General features: G+C 34.7%; 2 protein-coding genes across 5 annotated transcripts; one reads left to right on the top strand and one right to left on the bottom strand.

Moving 5' to 3' along the window:
- Positions 1-533: 533 nt before the first annotated feature.
- LOC106122868 (serine hydrolase-like protein) lies at positions 534-10,428 on the bottom strand. 4 transcript variants are annotated; one of them, NM_001312265.1, is given in 7 exon segments: positions 534-1,059; positions 1,536-1,633; positions 4,275-4,471; positions 5,298-5,567; positions 5,901-5,968; positions 6,715-6,857; positions 7,369-7,379. In NM_001312265.1, coding segments are annotated over 6 exon segments (951 nt in total). In that variant the 5' UTR covers positions 6,741-6,857; positions 7,369-7,379; the 3' UTR covers positions 534-767.
- LOC106122869 (serine hydrolase-like protein 2) lies at positions 9,593-15,186 on the top strand. Its single transcript, XM_013318999.1, has 7 exons — positions 9,593-9,885; positions 10,358-10,474; positions 12,434-12,586; positions 13,383-13,485; positions 14,342-14,429; positions 14,518-14,615; positions 14,806-15,186. The coding sequence occupies exons 1-7, from the start codon at positions 9,831-9,833 to the stop codon at positions 15,113-15,115; spliced, it is 924 nt and encodes a 307-aa protein (XP_013174453.1). The 5' UTR covers positions 9,593-9,830; the 3' UTR covers positions 15,116-15,186.
- Positions 15,187-16,458: the final 1,272 nt, after the last annotated feature.

Below are 16,458 nucleotides of genomic sequence, written 5' to 3'. Positions count from 1 at the left end.
TATAGAGCAGTGGTTCCCAAACTTATTTTGTCTACTGCCCACTTTGAGAAAAATATTTTTAGCGCTTCCACATTTTCCTATATTTAAAAACCACTATCAAATTAAATGAATTAATTATTGTGACCTATATATGTATATTAACGGAGAATTCTGAACGAAACTTTTACTATAACCCGCATCTTGACACCTGCAGCGCCCACAAGCGGACGTTATCGCCCACTTTGGAAAAGACTGATATAGGGCATAGTCTGGACAAACACATGGAATAACCATGCGATGAATATTTAAATTCATAACATATATAATATGGAGTTATAATTTTATTTTGTACAGGCGATTAAAATAGTTATTTAGATGCGTATTTACTTTTTATTTTTTAAAAAAATGTAAAGATTAATTGGATTAGTTTGGATTTTTAAATTTAAATATAGTACTTACATAAAGTTTAGACGTTTAGAAATATCATAATTGGAAGAAAATCATAGGCACCATGAGATTTTGTAAATTAATTTTATTACGAAAAATACAGCTTAATTTACAAAAGTAACAAACGGCTTTTATTTACCTGAATTAAATAATACCAATGAATATACGAAAGTATTCAAATCCACTTGGAATGTAATAAACACTAAAATAATCCAAATAACCATACCAATAAATATTTAAACTTTTTTTGTAGTTCGTACATAAACTTATGCTTTAAATTATTCATTTTTTATCCAATTTAAAATAAGGCAAAGGTTATCGAAAACTTTCTGCCACAAATGTCAAAGTTTCGATTTATTCTCCAATAGGAATTTAGAAATGTCATCCGCCATACATCCGGGGTCATTTAAATGTACATCATGGCCTCCGGGTACGGTTTTATATTTGAAATTTTTATTAGGCCATGCGGAAGGATCTCTTAAAAACGGTACATCATCGTATATGCCCAATTTGATCATGTTCTCAGCTAATATGGCGAAGGTCGGCGTAGTCGGCGCTGTGTAGATTTTCTTTAAAAATTCACTTGGAAATGGTAAGAGGGTCACATGCTTCATACGTTGATCGTAAGTGAATCTGAAATTAATGGGTTTATTATATTAATTACAGATAAAATAAAAAAAAACAGATGAAGGGAATACTTAGGAAGGGAAAATATTCTCTTTCTGTGCATCCCCTCCTTCGATTAAAGCTCTACAATTGCTGATGTCTATGGACAACGATCGCTTCGCTATTTCAGCGATTCCCGCGTCCGCTTGCTTGTTTGCCGCTTTGTTATATTAAAAAAAAGTGTTTCTAACAGGTACTCTATTTTAAATGTCAATTAAATCTGAGAACTAAGGTTAGAATTGCTATGTGGTTAGTGTCTTAGCGTTTGCTACTAGAAATTTTTGCTCTTACTAATATTATAAATGCGAATGTTTAGATGTATGTTAAGCTATCACAAGAACGACTCAACGAATCTCGCTGAAATTTGTCATAGATGTAGAACATAGTCGGGAAGAAAACATAGGCTACTAATTAATATTTAAAGCTTTAAAAATACGCAATACCTATACAAGCCATCTCCAGCTGGTTCAATCATTCTCTCTAGTTGGTGTTTCAGTGCTTCGTCAGTCAAACCTTGAACATTTTGCACCAATTCTTTTATCTGTAATGTTAAAAAAAACTTTGGAATAACATTTACTGTAACAACGTTCCTGGCTTTTATTAATCTTTTGTATTATAAATATTTAGATGGATGTTTGTTAGAAGGTATATCCAGAACGGCTGCATGGATCTCGCTGATATTTGGCATAGATGTTGAACATAATTAGTATTGTAATTCATCATCATCATCAACCTGCCCTTATCCCTATCGAGGGTCGGCACAGTATGTACTACTCCTCCATACATCTCTATCAGCCGTCATATCCGAGTCTACCCCCTTCTTACGCATATCCTCTTTCACACAGTCATTCCATACTTTTTTTGGTCTTCCTCTACCTTTGTAGCCATCCACATTCAATCTCATTACTTTTTGTACAACATGTCCAAACCACGCTAATCTTTTACTCCTCAATTTCTCGATCACCGGCGCTAATTTCAAACTCCCTCTAACACACACATTATGTAATTGTTCGTCTGAATGACGGCCATGTTTTTTCTGACAATCGAGTAATCGTGAAGACAATGTAAGAACGGTGTTTTTGAAAAAGTTAATGTTTACAATTCCAAAAGAACACATAGACTACTAATTAAGTTTAATTTCGCGTGAACGGACAGTTAATTCTTTGCATTTCAATTAATTTAACGCATAGTAGACTAAGGTCTCATTAAATTTTATTTCACTATTGTGTAAAATTACATGATAATTTAAGGTTATGTGTGAAAATGTGTTTTGCCGGAAATATTATGGAATATAATAGCTACAGTCATATGCATTTTGTCTATGATAACCATTACGGCCATTTAAGGATTTATTTTGAAAGTTTCAATGGTTTATCTTATATCTTTAAATGAGCAATTCTTGTATATATATAATTGGAATCTCGGAATCGGCTCGGCTCCAACGATTTTCATAAAATTTAGTATATAGAGGGTTTCGGGGGCGATAAATCGATCTAGCTAGGAATCATTTTTAGAAAATGTCATTTTATTCGTGTTTTATCGATAATCAACTTAAACATAAACTTAACTTTTTTCTATCGGTAACATCGAAAAATATTATTCATATTTCATCATTTTATTAGTAATTCATACTTAAATATAATTTCCAAAAAACACAATTAAAAAAAAATACCGAGCAAAGCTCATCCACGTACTTAATTTTAATTTTAACTAAACGTAAATAGCAGCAACAGTTTGTTTTTACAACAAGCTAGTTAAAAAAATCCTATTTCAACCAAATATAGTCTTAATCTTATCTTTAACGGAAATATATACAGTTAATTTACATATTAGTTAAATTAATACTCTTAAAATAATATGACCTTGAATTACTACTAAATGTCTTATAATAATTGCACGCTTAACTTTGTAATAAACATATTTTGTCTAACGCTTTTTGTTATTTTTTTTATGACTGCAGCCAATGTTTGCCTTGAGGAGGTATTTATAGCTTCACCGGGCTTGAGGTGGCCGAGCGCAGATGGCACTTAGTCTATACCTTTTTTCCAGAAAGGAATGCTTTACGCATACTCCGCGCCCCGGGGGTGGGGACGCGGTAGTTATTTGGGATTCTCCTCCATAGCGGAGGCATACCCACTAAACCTCTCTGTTCCTCCAACGCATCGGGACGGGACCACGGGCTCGCTTTCGCTCTCGTCCGCGGTCCCCGTCTGCGCCAGCTACCGAGGCAGCTCCCTCTCGGGGGGAGGCAGCCCTCAGTCGCCGGTGATGGACTCCCTCGTGTCCATCAGCAGACTTAGTCTAAACCTCGTTTAAGAGTAACTAAGCTCGAGGGCTCCCTCAGGAACCTCGACTCGGGCCGTTACTTCGTTATTATTACTGGATTGGGAGGCCGCCGAGCTCTAAGGTCGCTTCGGTGGACGCTCCATGGAGTGACGCGACTCAAGGGCCCCCGAGAGGGGATCACTGCTTGGGCTGTCACTCAATATGCGTTTATTCCGATTCAAGGATGCCCGAGAGGGCCGAACCTCGGCTTGATACCAATCAACCATGCTGTTGTCTGTTTATAATATTGTTAAAAGTCGCGTTAAAATTAGTCCAGCCGTTTTGAAGATTACTTGGAACAAATGCGTTTGTTTGTGTTTTTTTTGTTATATGGAAACAAATGCATCATTTGCATGTAATTTGAACATTTTTATTCTTACTAATATTATAAATGCGAAAGTTTAGATCAGTCTTTCCCAAAGTGTGCGATAACGCCCCCTTGTGGGCGCTGCAGGTCTCAAGTTGCGGGTTATAGTAAAAGTTTCCTTTACAATTCTCCGTTAATATACATATATAGGTCACAATAATTAATAAATTTAATTTGAAGTTATAGTGGTTTTTAAATATGTGAAAATATGGGGGCGCTAAAAAAATATGTATTCTCAAAGTGGACAGTAGACAAAATAAGTTTGGGAACCACTGGTTTAGATGGTAGATGTTTGTTACAAGGTATCTCCAGAACGGCTGCTGATCTCGATGAAATTTGCAATAGTTGTAGAACATAGTCTGGATGAACACATAGGCTACTAATTAAGTTTCATAATTCCGCGCGTAAGGAGTCGCGTGACAGCTACTTGATAATAAAAGCAAACACTCTAACTGTGTATAAATGATGTTTTAAATAAAAAATAAAATACCTTTTCCAATGTATATTTTGGTGCAGTTTCAACGCCAGCATTGTGTTTCTTATAACTATCCTCATTGTAATAATTTCCATAATAATAATGATACCAATCGCCTATAGGCATAGCTGCGTCCGTATTGTAAGCTGGTATAGGATCTAATTCCACCATTTTAGTCACAAGTCCAGGGTACGCGATGTTGAAATATTTACCTATAAAAAAAACATTATTAATTGAACCAAAATACAAGACTGACTATACCCCTATGATAGGTGAACACTGATAAATCAAGCCTGTCATCATCAGCCCACTATACATCCTTACTGAGGAACTCGAAGTCTACCTTAAGTGACTAGGCCATAGTCAACAACGCTGACCTAAAGTAGGTTGACTTCACACATATCTTTTAATTTGCAGATATGTGCAACATCACGATGTTTTCCTTCACCGTAACAACGTCGAACACGGATCAACGTCGGATACGAACCCAGGACTTGCACACAAGTCAAGTGCTTAACCCATGAGCCACCAGCACCCTACGCCCTGTTGATGTTACTGACAGTTCATTAAAGCTTTATTCTCAGTTCGAATCTAACCTACGTTATCAACGAAAATCAAGTAGGCACAAAATATGGCGATTCAAAACCTGTCCATGTATAGACGTTAGTAGAATCATTCCTCAAAATTGGTTAGTCTAGCTACTGGAGGTTTTCCTATAGTCGTGCAACTCAGTTACAGGGACCCTCTTGGAGTTGCGTTCCATTAGATGTCCCAGGTACCCATATAGTCGCACTCAAGGTTAACAAACAAGGCGGTTTTAGTGAGAGTCTTATATAGCACGATTCTTCGCTCAAAATGCACGATTTTCCCGCCGACATAAGAAAAAGGCTACTGGAGATCACAATGGATCTTACGTACCCACAAATATAACAACATTTAAAGTAACAAACAAGAGAAGATTATCTCTTACAATCGGGTAATAAAAAATAGTAATCAATTTTTAAAAAAAAATGTTGCTAGATAAAAAAAATTACTTACCAATAGCTGCTCCCAAAGAATGGCCGATATAAATGAATTTTTTCCACTCGTAATATTCGACAACTGTTAGAACTGACGGGACTAAATCTTGGACAGAAAATCTCACACCAAGAGGGAGAGTGTCCGATGATCCGTTCCCGGGCAAATCCAAAGCCACGTAGAAAAAGCTATTCGGTAGCCTTAACACTAGTGGTCTGAATGCTGTACTAGGTTCCATTCTACCAGGACAGAGTAATACTGGTGGATGTAATGGATCTCCCCATGTTATTGCTGAAAGAAATTTATTTTTAAGCCTACATTAATTTAAATGGTCAATTTGACCAATTGATATACTTAAGTATACTAAGATGGCATTTTATCAATGTTGATTTGTATTGACTTTTATATTTACACTAGCAGTTGCACATGACTTCATACGAGTTGTAATTTTTCAGTAGTTCTGAAGATAAATGTAGAAGATAAAGTGCCAATAACCTTAAGGTTACTAGTCCGGACTGATCCCGTCGTGGTTTCGAATCTCACTATTTGGCACAAACCTATAGCCTGCTTTTAATAATAATAGAAGTAAAATAATTAAAATCTGTTAATATAATAATATAATACCAGTTAGATTTCCCCATGTCGCTTTTATATTTACAGCCTTTTCCGTTTTCTCGAGTGATTTCATTGCACTAAAATTAGAAAAAAAATATTTTATGATTTTATTCATAAGCGTCGTTGTTGCGAAACTGAACACTGGCCACCTTATTTATACACCGAATTAAAAATATAATAAAAAAAAAACAACTTTATTAATTCATTACAAGGTTAGGTTTTTTACCTAACGTCTGGAAACTGAATATTGGTAATTTATGACGCGCTTGTGGAATATGTTAATTTTATTATCGTATTACGTAAATATGAAACAAATTGTTGCTTTTATAAATTTGATTATTTTGATAAATATGTGCTTCAATTACACATACAAATAATTTTTATGACACAAAAAATTTAAAATGGGGTACATAATTTTTTTTTCATGCGTGTCGTGTTTCCGAATCTTTTTGTTTTTTGTCACTGGCCTGTCATTGTTTGTCTGGAGGCCAGTGCATTTGTTTTGTTTGGATTTTGAATAAATTGCGCCAAAAAAAGATGCCGCCGAGATCTTGTAGCTGAAAAGCACTTTGGCTTCGGCTGTCATAACATACCGTATGTAGGATAACCAAAAAGCCTCCATATAGTTACCTTTTATAGAGTTGCTTAAAAAAAACATTTGTCTATGAATAGAACATAGCACGAATATTTTATTATCTGTTTTAATATTAATAACCATAAACTATAAACAAATGTCAATTATTAATTTGTTATCTTTTAACTCTTCTAGAAATGACGATTTAAGTATTAATTAATTAGTTTAATAGAAATATTGGTAACTTACATTTGCAATAATCTTGTTAACTTCATGACAATCACATTTAACAAAATACAATAAAACACTGCTTCATATGTTTTTAGGTTATAAATATCGCGATGTAAATATTTATAGTGTGTCTATTTAAGATAGATTAGTTTGACAATTCACTAGATATGGGTTGATTAAAATCGATTAATTTTTTCTTTTTTCGATGGTTATTCTCATAGAACTTGCAATCGAAAATTTTGTGATTATTGTTTATGATTTATAATATAAATTAAATTATTTCTTTCTATCCCACTTTATTGTTCAAAACTACAAAGAAAACTTAAAATATTAAACTAAAAATTGAGTTTGAGAAACAAAAATAATAGTTTTTAATGTTTTCTTTTAGTTAATTGCGCGAGAATAGGTAAATATCTGTAATAAAGTACGTAAATTATAGTACTCATTTGTTGGATTAATGACACAAGACCGATTTTTCGATAGTACACAGTTTTTCGTTGTGCTCGACGGTTCGACACTATGACAATCGTCTATTAAGTACAACATTAATCCTCATACAAAATGTAATTCCATATTTTATAGACGTCAATTGTCAAACTAATGTATTTTAAATAGACACACTATAATTTAAATTTAAGAAAACAAAACACAAAATACACTTAATAAACATACCTATATCCAATTAATATCCGTAAACTAACAAATTCTATAGAAAAATCGACAAAATATTTCTTATCTTAAAATGATAAAGTGCGTTACACACGACCGTTTCTGTCGCGATCTGACATTTATCTAATTTGATATTAAAATGCAAAGACATAAAGTAGTTTTTTCTTTAAAGATGATTGATTCAATGATAAATAACGTGAATAAAAAATTTCATTTCAATGAACTAGCGTTCGCCCGCGACTTTGTCAGCGCGAAAAAAAAATATTATAAATTATTCCTATATGAATTTACCGGAGAATACCAGGAACAAATGAGGATAGACAAAAAAAACAGTGGTAGAGCCCGCTTTAACATCTTCGCACGATTTGGCCCGGCTCGCCCGGTGAAATACCACGACCACACAGAAGACAGGCGTCAAGTGGAAGCAATTCTGTGTTTCGTCTGATGAGTGTGCGTCCCGGAGACCCAATTTAGTCCTCTTTCCCTTCCCATCCTTTTTTTTATAAGGAAAGGATGGGAAGTAGAAGTGGACTTTCCGGATGAAAGGATGCATGGAAAGGGAAGATATTTTCTTTCTGTGCATCCTCTCCTCCGTCGATTAAAGGTAGGCAACGCATATGCAATTGCGTATGTCTATGGGCAGCGGTCACTTCGCTATTTCAGCGATTTCAGGTGGGCGACCGCTAGTATACGAGTATTTTTGCTATGATAATGGAGGTAACCATTTAGCTAAATATTTGTATAGTACATATGACGATCGACTACAATGAAACTCTTGTTTTAATATATTATTGTCTCTATTTTTTCCAAAGAGAATGAAAGAGATGGCGATATATGTCACTGCTCGACGCGTTTAATACTTACGTTATAAAAACATGACTTGCAAAATTTTTAAAATATTTTTGACTTTACGATTTCATTCTTTTTATGTTACGAGATATCCAAAGTCCAAAGAATTATGATAATTGAAATATAAAACGTCAGTTTTTAAATCGTGTGATATGAAATATTTATTCACGATTTGCTAAAGGATATCTTTAAACGAGTACCTATATATAATTCTTCTGTGAGTGTGTATGTCACTGAACTTCTCTCAAACGACTGGAGCGATTTTGATGAAATTTTTTGTGTGTGTTCAAGGGGATCTGGGAATGGTTTAGATTCACAATTTTGTCAGCTGGACAATGTTTTTTTTAATTAATTTTTAATTTATTAGTTTATTTTGGAATGTTTTACATTGGATCCGACAGACGGCGCTACCATCGCAGTGTCAAATTTTAAATAATATTCGAATTTTCAAATTAAAGACGTGTAGACAGGACAACGTCTATCGGGTCCGCTAATAAATATATAAATATTCAATGGGCAGCGTTAAAAATTTGCCAGTAATATTCAAAGTAAGAAAGGCTTACTAATATTATAAATGCAAATGTTTAGATGTATGGATTGATGGACAAAGGCATGGATGTAAAACCTAGTTAAGACGGTATAGGCTACTATTTTTTTTTCATTCTGAGTAGACTGAGACGTGGGCGACAGCATAGATACATGAAAGATTAGTACTTCGGTCCTGCGAAATGACTGGAAAATATGTATTGAACATTGTACAGCACTTTTTCTTATCTTTTATCTAGAATATGTGTGAATATGGTACGAGTATCTATTCTGTGAGATAATAAAACGTAATCATATCAAATTTTAATCTTTATTGTCATCGTGAACTAATTGTCACGTTGAATGTAGTCAAAAGTACAATTAGACGAAATTTGACGCTAAATTAAAATCTAGACGAGTAATGAAACTAGAGTATTTCTATGATCAGAAAATTTATAACTTTTTTTTACTTGCCTGTCCGACGCGATTCGCGTATTGACGAAGTCTCGGGCGACCACTAAGCTAATGTAATAAAATTAGAGTCTCTGAATGCAATATAGAATGAAAATAACTCAAAAAAAACTGGATAGTTTTTAATGTTTCAATATATAAAAAATGGGACTAAATAACACGCAACACCTTTCGAATAATAAGACTAAAGGAAATAAAATAACTAAAGGCGGAGTTTTCGAATACAAAAAAAAACTTAGAGACGATTTGATAACCTTTTGAAGTCCGTTAAAAAGAATTTACAACATGATTTGGGATAACGGAATATATCATACGTCATTATGACACCTTTTTGACAGACAAATTGTTAGTAATTTGTCAAATAAAAATGTCATGGACGTTATCACTTATCAGTATTAACTTTATAGTCAATTAGTGAACACTTTTTGGTTATTGGTTAATAATTATCGTATTAAGAGAATAGTGTGTTAATTCGCGGAAAATAAGCATAATAATTGCTTAAGTTGTAATAGTTCGATAGTCAATAAAAACATAACATATGTGTTTACGCCAAACTATCAAATGTTTTAATTATTTTTACAGTTTGTTTTATTAAATACAGAAAACGGAAAATTAACAAAATGTCTTTATTAGAGAAGGAATGGTTTATACAAGCACCGTGGGGTAGAATATGCAGTAAGTATATTAAAATTTAATACACGTTAAAAACTAGCTTGAAACTTAAATATCAAGTCATGGTTAGGTTCAAAGTACAGATACACGAAAACAATAGTACATCTAATAAAAAAATCTTATATAATAATAAAATATTAAATTCAAATTTAGAACTTATCAGTACAAAGAAAAACAAATTTAAACAATTGACTGTCTACATTATTTTAAGTAAACTATCAGTGGGTTTTTGAAAGCAAATTCTCCGTTTGAAATATATTGTTATCTCTGTTTTATCAAAGATAGTGACAGGGATATCTGTATTTTTATATAGAGAGACATAACCTTTTTAAAACTACTTTTATGTATAAAACTACTGTATGACACATTTACTATAAATTAAATAGCATAACCTTTTCCAAGCAATATCCAATTTTATAAGTTGCCAGTATTTTCTGGTTGAAAAGAGGTTTAATAACTGACTGTATTATTTCAGTTGTAGCATGGGGTGACTGTTTGGATCCACCTGTTCTTGTATGCCATGGGAATATAGATTCCGCTGCCAGCTTCAGACCTCTTATATCATTATTGCCAAAGAAGTTCTATTATGTAGGTCAGTATTCACAATTCCTATTGATGACCAGAGATTCTATGAATGGGACGTCTAGACCACTGCAATACCATGGCCATACTGAAGACAGGCTTCAAGTGGAAGTAATTCCAACTACAGTTTGATGAGTGTGCATCCGGAGAACTAATTTTAGTCCTCTTTTTCTTCCCACCCTTATAAGGAAATGATGGTAAGGGAAGGGAATTTGATGGAAGAGGGGATGTATAGGGGAAATATTATATTTCTGTGTTTCCTTTCATATGACTAAGGTTATTCATCTGCAATTGTAGATGACTATGGGCTGTTGTTAGCTATGTTGAAATCATGTGGCCGCTTGCTTGTTTGCCACCTCATAATATTTAAAAATATCTACCTATATCTACATATTGTCTTTGATATATACTGGTCGATTTTACATACAAAGAAAGTTTGTATATGGTTCTAATGTTGTTTTTTTAAACTTATGAAAAAAGAGTTACTAAAAAGTAGGTTTTATATTATAAGACCTTATAAGGTTTTATATTATAAGGTGGCAAAGAACCAAGCGGCCACCTGAAATCGCTGAAATAGCGAAGCGATTGTTGCCCATCGATATACGAAATTACACATGCGTTCCCTATCGTAATCGAAAGAGGACGGAACGCACAGAAAGATAATGTTTTCCCTTTCCATCCTTTAGTTATAAGAAAAAAAGTGGGAAATGAAAGAGGACTAAAATTAGGCCCTCTGTACCACACTCATCAGACTATAGTTGGAATTGCTTCCACTTGAGGTGTGTCTTCTGTGTGGTCATGGTATTGCACCGGGCGAATCAATTAGTGCAAACATGTTAAAGTGGGCTTCATCGTCATCAGCTGACTATACGTCCCCACTAAGAAGCTCGGAGCCTTCCCTAAGTTAAGGGTGACTAGGCCATAGTCAACCACGCTGGCCAAGTGCGGGTTGACTTCACACATATCTTTGAATTACTTCTCAGATATGTGCAGCATCACGATGTTTACCTTCACCGTAAGAACATAGGATAAATGTAAATCGGAAATCGAAAACCACATTGGTACATGGCGGGATTCGAACCCAGGACCTGCAGATTGCAAGTCAAGTGCTTGACCCCTGAGCCACCGACGCTCTACTAAACAGATGTTAAAATGGATAAACACTCACGTATATTCGTCCGGTGGTCCGGGTAGTGTTTAGCCGTTTTTATATCAGTTTAATATAAGTATGGATGTCATATATTATTTTGTTTTATAATTTGGACTTTAAAATATTGATAATGTTCGTATCAAAGTTATCAGAGATAATAAACAATATTCTAAGATAAAATAATAAAATTCAAGAGACAATTTGATGTAACATTAAAATGATTGTGTGATCAAATTTTCTTAATAAAATTCTCGTGTCACAATTTTCGTTCCCATACTCCTCCGAAATGGTTTGACCGATTCTCATGAAATTTTGTGAGCATATTAAGTAGGTCTGAGAATCGGACATCTATTTTTAATCTCGCGCGGACAGAGTCGCGGACGACAGCTAGTAATTTCACAAAACTATCCCTATGACATTTGGGGTAAGACTCAAATTACGCTACTCAAAATTAGTTCAGAGGGCCTACCACGAAAATTTGCGACATTCGTAACATCGACATTTGTATAGATTTGTACCTGAACGCCAAATCTCATACACATGATATATTTTAAAGACAAGGTCGGTATTAGTATTTTCAGCGCCAGAGACGAGATTTTCGTGGTACTTTTTTTTGGTGTCGGTGGAAAACTTTCAAATACACGGCAGATTAGTGGAGGCGCCCTTTATATCTGTCCTTGAGAATGTCCCCAACGTAATGTCGCTACAATTTGTCGATGACGTTCCAAATATTCGTAGACTGTCAGTTATTTCTGAGAAAAACATTTCTGTCAAAATGTTTGGTCTTTTATTTAACAGTATTCTTGTAAATCTCTTCAGGTATGGAGTTACCAGGGAACGGTAAATCGGATCCGTTTCCTCCTGGTGTGTTATTCAGTTCACATGACTTTTTATATTCCATTGTAGTGGTTGTGAGACATTTCCGATGGGAGAAATTTATCTATCTGGCTCATTCCTTCGGCAGTAGCTTGGGTACGTTCAAGATTAAATTTATTTGTAACTTTTTTTATATATCATAAGGTGGCAAGCGAGCGAGCGGCCACATGAAAACACTGAAATAGCGATGTGACCGTTGCCCATAGACATACGCAATTGCAGCGTTGCCTACCTTTAATCACAGGAGGAGAACAGAAAGACAATATTTTCCCTTTCCATGCATCCTCTCATCCGGAAAGTCCACTTCCCATGCTTTCCTTTTAAGAAAAAGGGTGGGAAGGGAAAGAGGACTAAATTAGGCCTCCGGGACGCACACTTATCAGACGAAACGCGGATTTGCTTCCACTGGACGCCTGTCTTCTGTGTTGTCGTGGTATATCACCTGGCGAGCCGGGCTAATATAACTGTCAAATAAAAAGGAGGAGATGAATCTAAAAGATTCTTACTTTGACTGTTTCTATGGCTGGATTCTGTATGTACTATCAAGGAATCTGGCGGTATTCCACTTTAAAAAGCAACAGCTGTGTCAACGTTTTATAATTTCAAGAACAGGACGTAGCTATTAAATGTTTCTGTAATTTAAAAGTACACGAATTGCTTTTTACTACTATATAATCGTTTGCGTAACTTACTTCTACCTAATTGGGTTATTCGTAAGGGGCTGAGTTTGTCTCTGTTACTGGAATACCGCGAAATTCTCTGACTGTACGTCTCCTGCTCTATTTGAGTTCTATCTTCCTTCTCTTTCATGTAACCAATTGTCACGTTTCAAATGTTACTTGACCTTCGACCTTATATGGAATAAGCGCTTACAAAGTTTTTATGTTTTCAGGCAAAATGTACGCAATGGCGTACCCAAATAAGTTATCAAAAATAATTGAATTGGATCCAATTACGGTTAACGGTGTAATGGATCACCAAAACTATTCAATATGGTGATTAATTTTTATTACTATTCGAGTCTGGATTGTTATATTTCGTACATAAGATGGCGACAGTCTCCCGACTTCGCACGCCGAATTAAAAAAAAAACATAATTAGTCGCCTATGTGTTCTTCCAGATGTTCTACATGTGTGCTAAATTTTAACGAGATCCATGCAGCCGTTCTGGAGATACCTTCTAAAAAATATCCATCCATCCATCCATCTAAACATTCGCGATGAGGAAAGATTAATTAAAAAAAACTTGTCTATCTTTATGGCCACAGGCTACGTTTATTCCGTCTAATCTCTGGAACAGTTAGACCGATTTTGACGGGACTCTGACGGGAAGGTAGCTGATCCACCCGGGTATAATACAGGTTACTTTTTTAGGGTTCCGTACCTCAAAAGGAAAAAAAACGGAACCCTTATAGGATCACTTTGTTATCCGTCCGTCTGTCAAGACCCTTTTTTATGACAAACCGCCCGCTGACAAAGTTGCGGGTGACCGCTAGTTTATTAATAAATATAGATTATTGTCTATAGTCAAAATAGCTGTGTAGGTAGAACGACTTTATCTAGATCAGTCATTCCCAAAATGGGCGATAACGCCCCCTTGTGGACGCTGCAGGCCTCAAGTTGCGGGTTATAGTAAAAGTTTCGTTTAGAATTCTCCGTTAATATACATATATAGGTCACAATAATTAATTTAATTTGAAGTTATAGTGGTTTTTAAATATGTGAAAATATGGGGGCGATAAAAAAAATATTTATTCTCAAAGTGGGCAGTAGACAAAATAAGTTTGGGAACCACTGATCTAGATGATTAAAGAGTTAGCAATTCTTTTACCTGCCTTGTTCATTTTCTAGGTATCAAAGATCTTACCACGAATATTGCAAAAACTATGACAAATATAATCTTCCAAAAGAGTTCGGACCGAAATATAAAAAGGAAGAGGTAAGATTATTCAAACGCTAGGTTATTTGAATTTAAAATTCTAGCTAAGGTTCAAAGGTTTGTTATAAAAAATTGCATATAATTTCAGGCTATAGCTAAATTAGTAAAAAATAGACAGTTAACAAAAGAGACCGCGGAAGCCACGCTTGACAGATGGTCAGAACCAACTGGAGATGGCCATATACGGTGAGTTTTCAGACCGCGAATGCGGGGAGTTTAAAGAAAAATCGTGAAAAGTAAAAAAAAAAGTCCTGTTACTACAAAAATAGTGTTTGACAGACTATGACAGATTTTATTTTGCAAGAAAAAATTTTGCAAAAAAAAAAAATTTTTTTTTCGATGTCTAAAAAATTTTGATTATTTTTTCTCTTCTCAGGTTCACATTCGATCAGCGTTTAAAGATATTCGTTCATTATCAAATATCAGAGAAATTAGCAAAAGAATTGTACACAAATATTAATATACCGACATTAGCTTTCGTCACTGACGTATCTATTGACAGGGGCTTGTATAAAACGACGCCATTTTTCTTAGACGAGAAATCATATCCTGCCGGTAATTATAGAGTTAGATTTGTCTCTGGTTACCATGATGTTCATGTTGTTAAACCAGAAATTCTAGCACCTTATATTACTAACTTTTTATTATACGGGCTTCAGGGTCTTGATAATACTTCAAAGTTGTAATTGAAATTTGAAAAGAAAATCTATAAATGGATAGGCTATTGCTTGGAAATGATTGCTTTGTACCGAATTACCGTTGGTTTCTAAGACTAAAATCTCCGTTCACACATATCGTTATCCCTGTTTTTTCAAAGATGAAAAACAAGGATGACGATATGTTTATACAGTTTTTATACAGAGGTTTTTGTCTCGGAAACCCACAGTTAAACGCGCTTGTTGATATTTCCTGACAGTTAATTCGAATTCACACCAACGCTTAAAACCGGTACAATCAGCGCTAAAATGTCGAAAATCAAATAAGCACAAAATATTATGTGTTATAGCCAGTCCATTTATAGAGGTTGTGTTGAACAGTGGTTTTCAACCTTTTTCAAAGTCATAGAGAAAAGGCAGTTGTTATAAAATTGTGTCAGATAAGGTACAAACTTTCAGGGGTACAAAACATTTTTATTTGATTTTTCAAACTTTTGTGAGACATTATAATAAACTTATATAAAAACGGCTAAACACTGACGTATATTTGTCCGGTGGCACCGACTAGTTTCAAGCCTATCGGGGGCCCTTCATCAGGGTGAGTGGTACTGGTATTATTTCGTGGACGCGTGAGCGACGGACGGCATACGCGAGTGTTTAGCCGTTTTTATATCAGTTTATTATTATTTGAAAAAAAATATATTGTTAGTGTTGATTTTATATTAATTTATAAAATGTAACTTGCAATCATACGATTATTGTAATTAATTTGTGATGCTCTTAGTTCCAGTCACACTGGCTTTTACTTATTTTTTTTAATATGCATTTATAAAAAATATTACCAGCTTCAAAAAATACCCATTCTCTGTTTCTTTTTTTATATCGTATAAGAAACACTGATATAAGGAACTATATCTAGGTTTCAGGATGTCTAACTTAAGCAAAATCAGATAGTATATTTACTAATTTATTTCCTCTTCGCCACAACCTTCCACTTCAACAGCTCGATACCGAATGTCCAACCGACCTCCTTCTATCTATCAGCTCTCGATAATATTCCGTCCCTCTTCCTGACAGCTCAAAATGTTGCCCGTACATTTAGCGAACCATAATATTAGAGAACTCTAACAATCGTATAGTGACAAACGAGCGAACGGCCACCTGAATTTCAATGTCATCATCATCATCAGCTCACTATACATCCCCACCGAGGGGCTCGGAGCCTACCCTAAGTTAAGGGTGATTAGGCCATAGTCAACCACGCTGGCCAAGTGCGGGTTGGTTGACTTCACACATATCTTTGAATTTCTTCTCAGATATGTGCAGGTTGCATCACCATGTTTTCCTTCACCGTAAGAATGTCGGATAAATGT

This window comes from Papilio xuthus, unplaced genomic scaffold (assembly GCF_000836235.2).
Source record: "Papilio xuthus unplaced genomic scaffold, Pxut_1.1 DF826776.1, whole genome shotgun sequence".
NCBI classification, from domain to species: Eukaryota; Metazoa; Arthropoda; class Insecta; order Lepidoptera; family Papilionidae; genus Papilio; species Papilio xuthus.
This window is presented reverse-complemented; position numbering and strand designations above follow the sequence as displayed.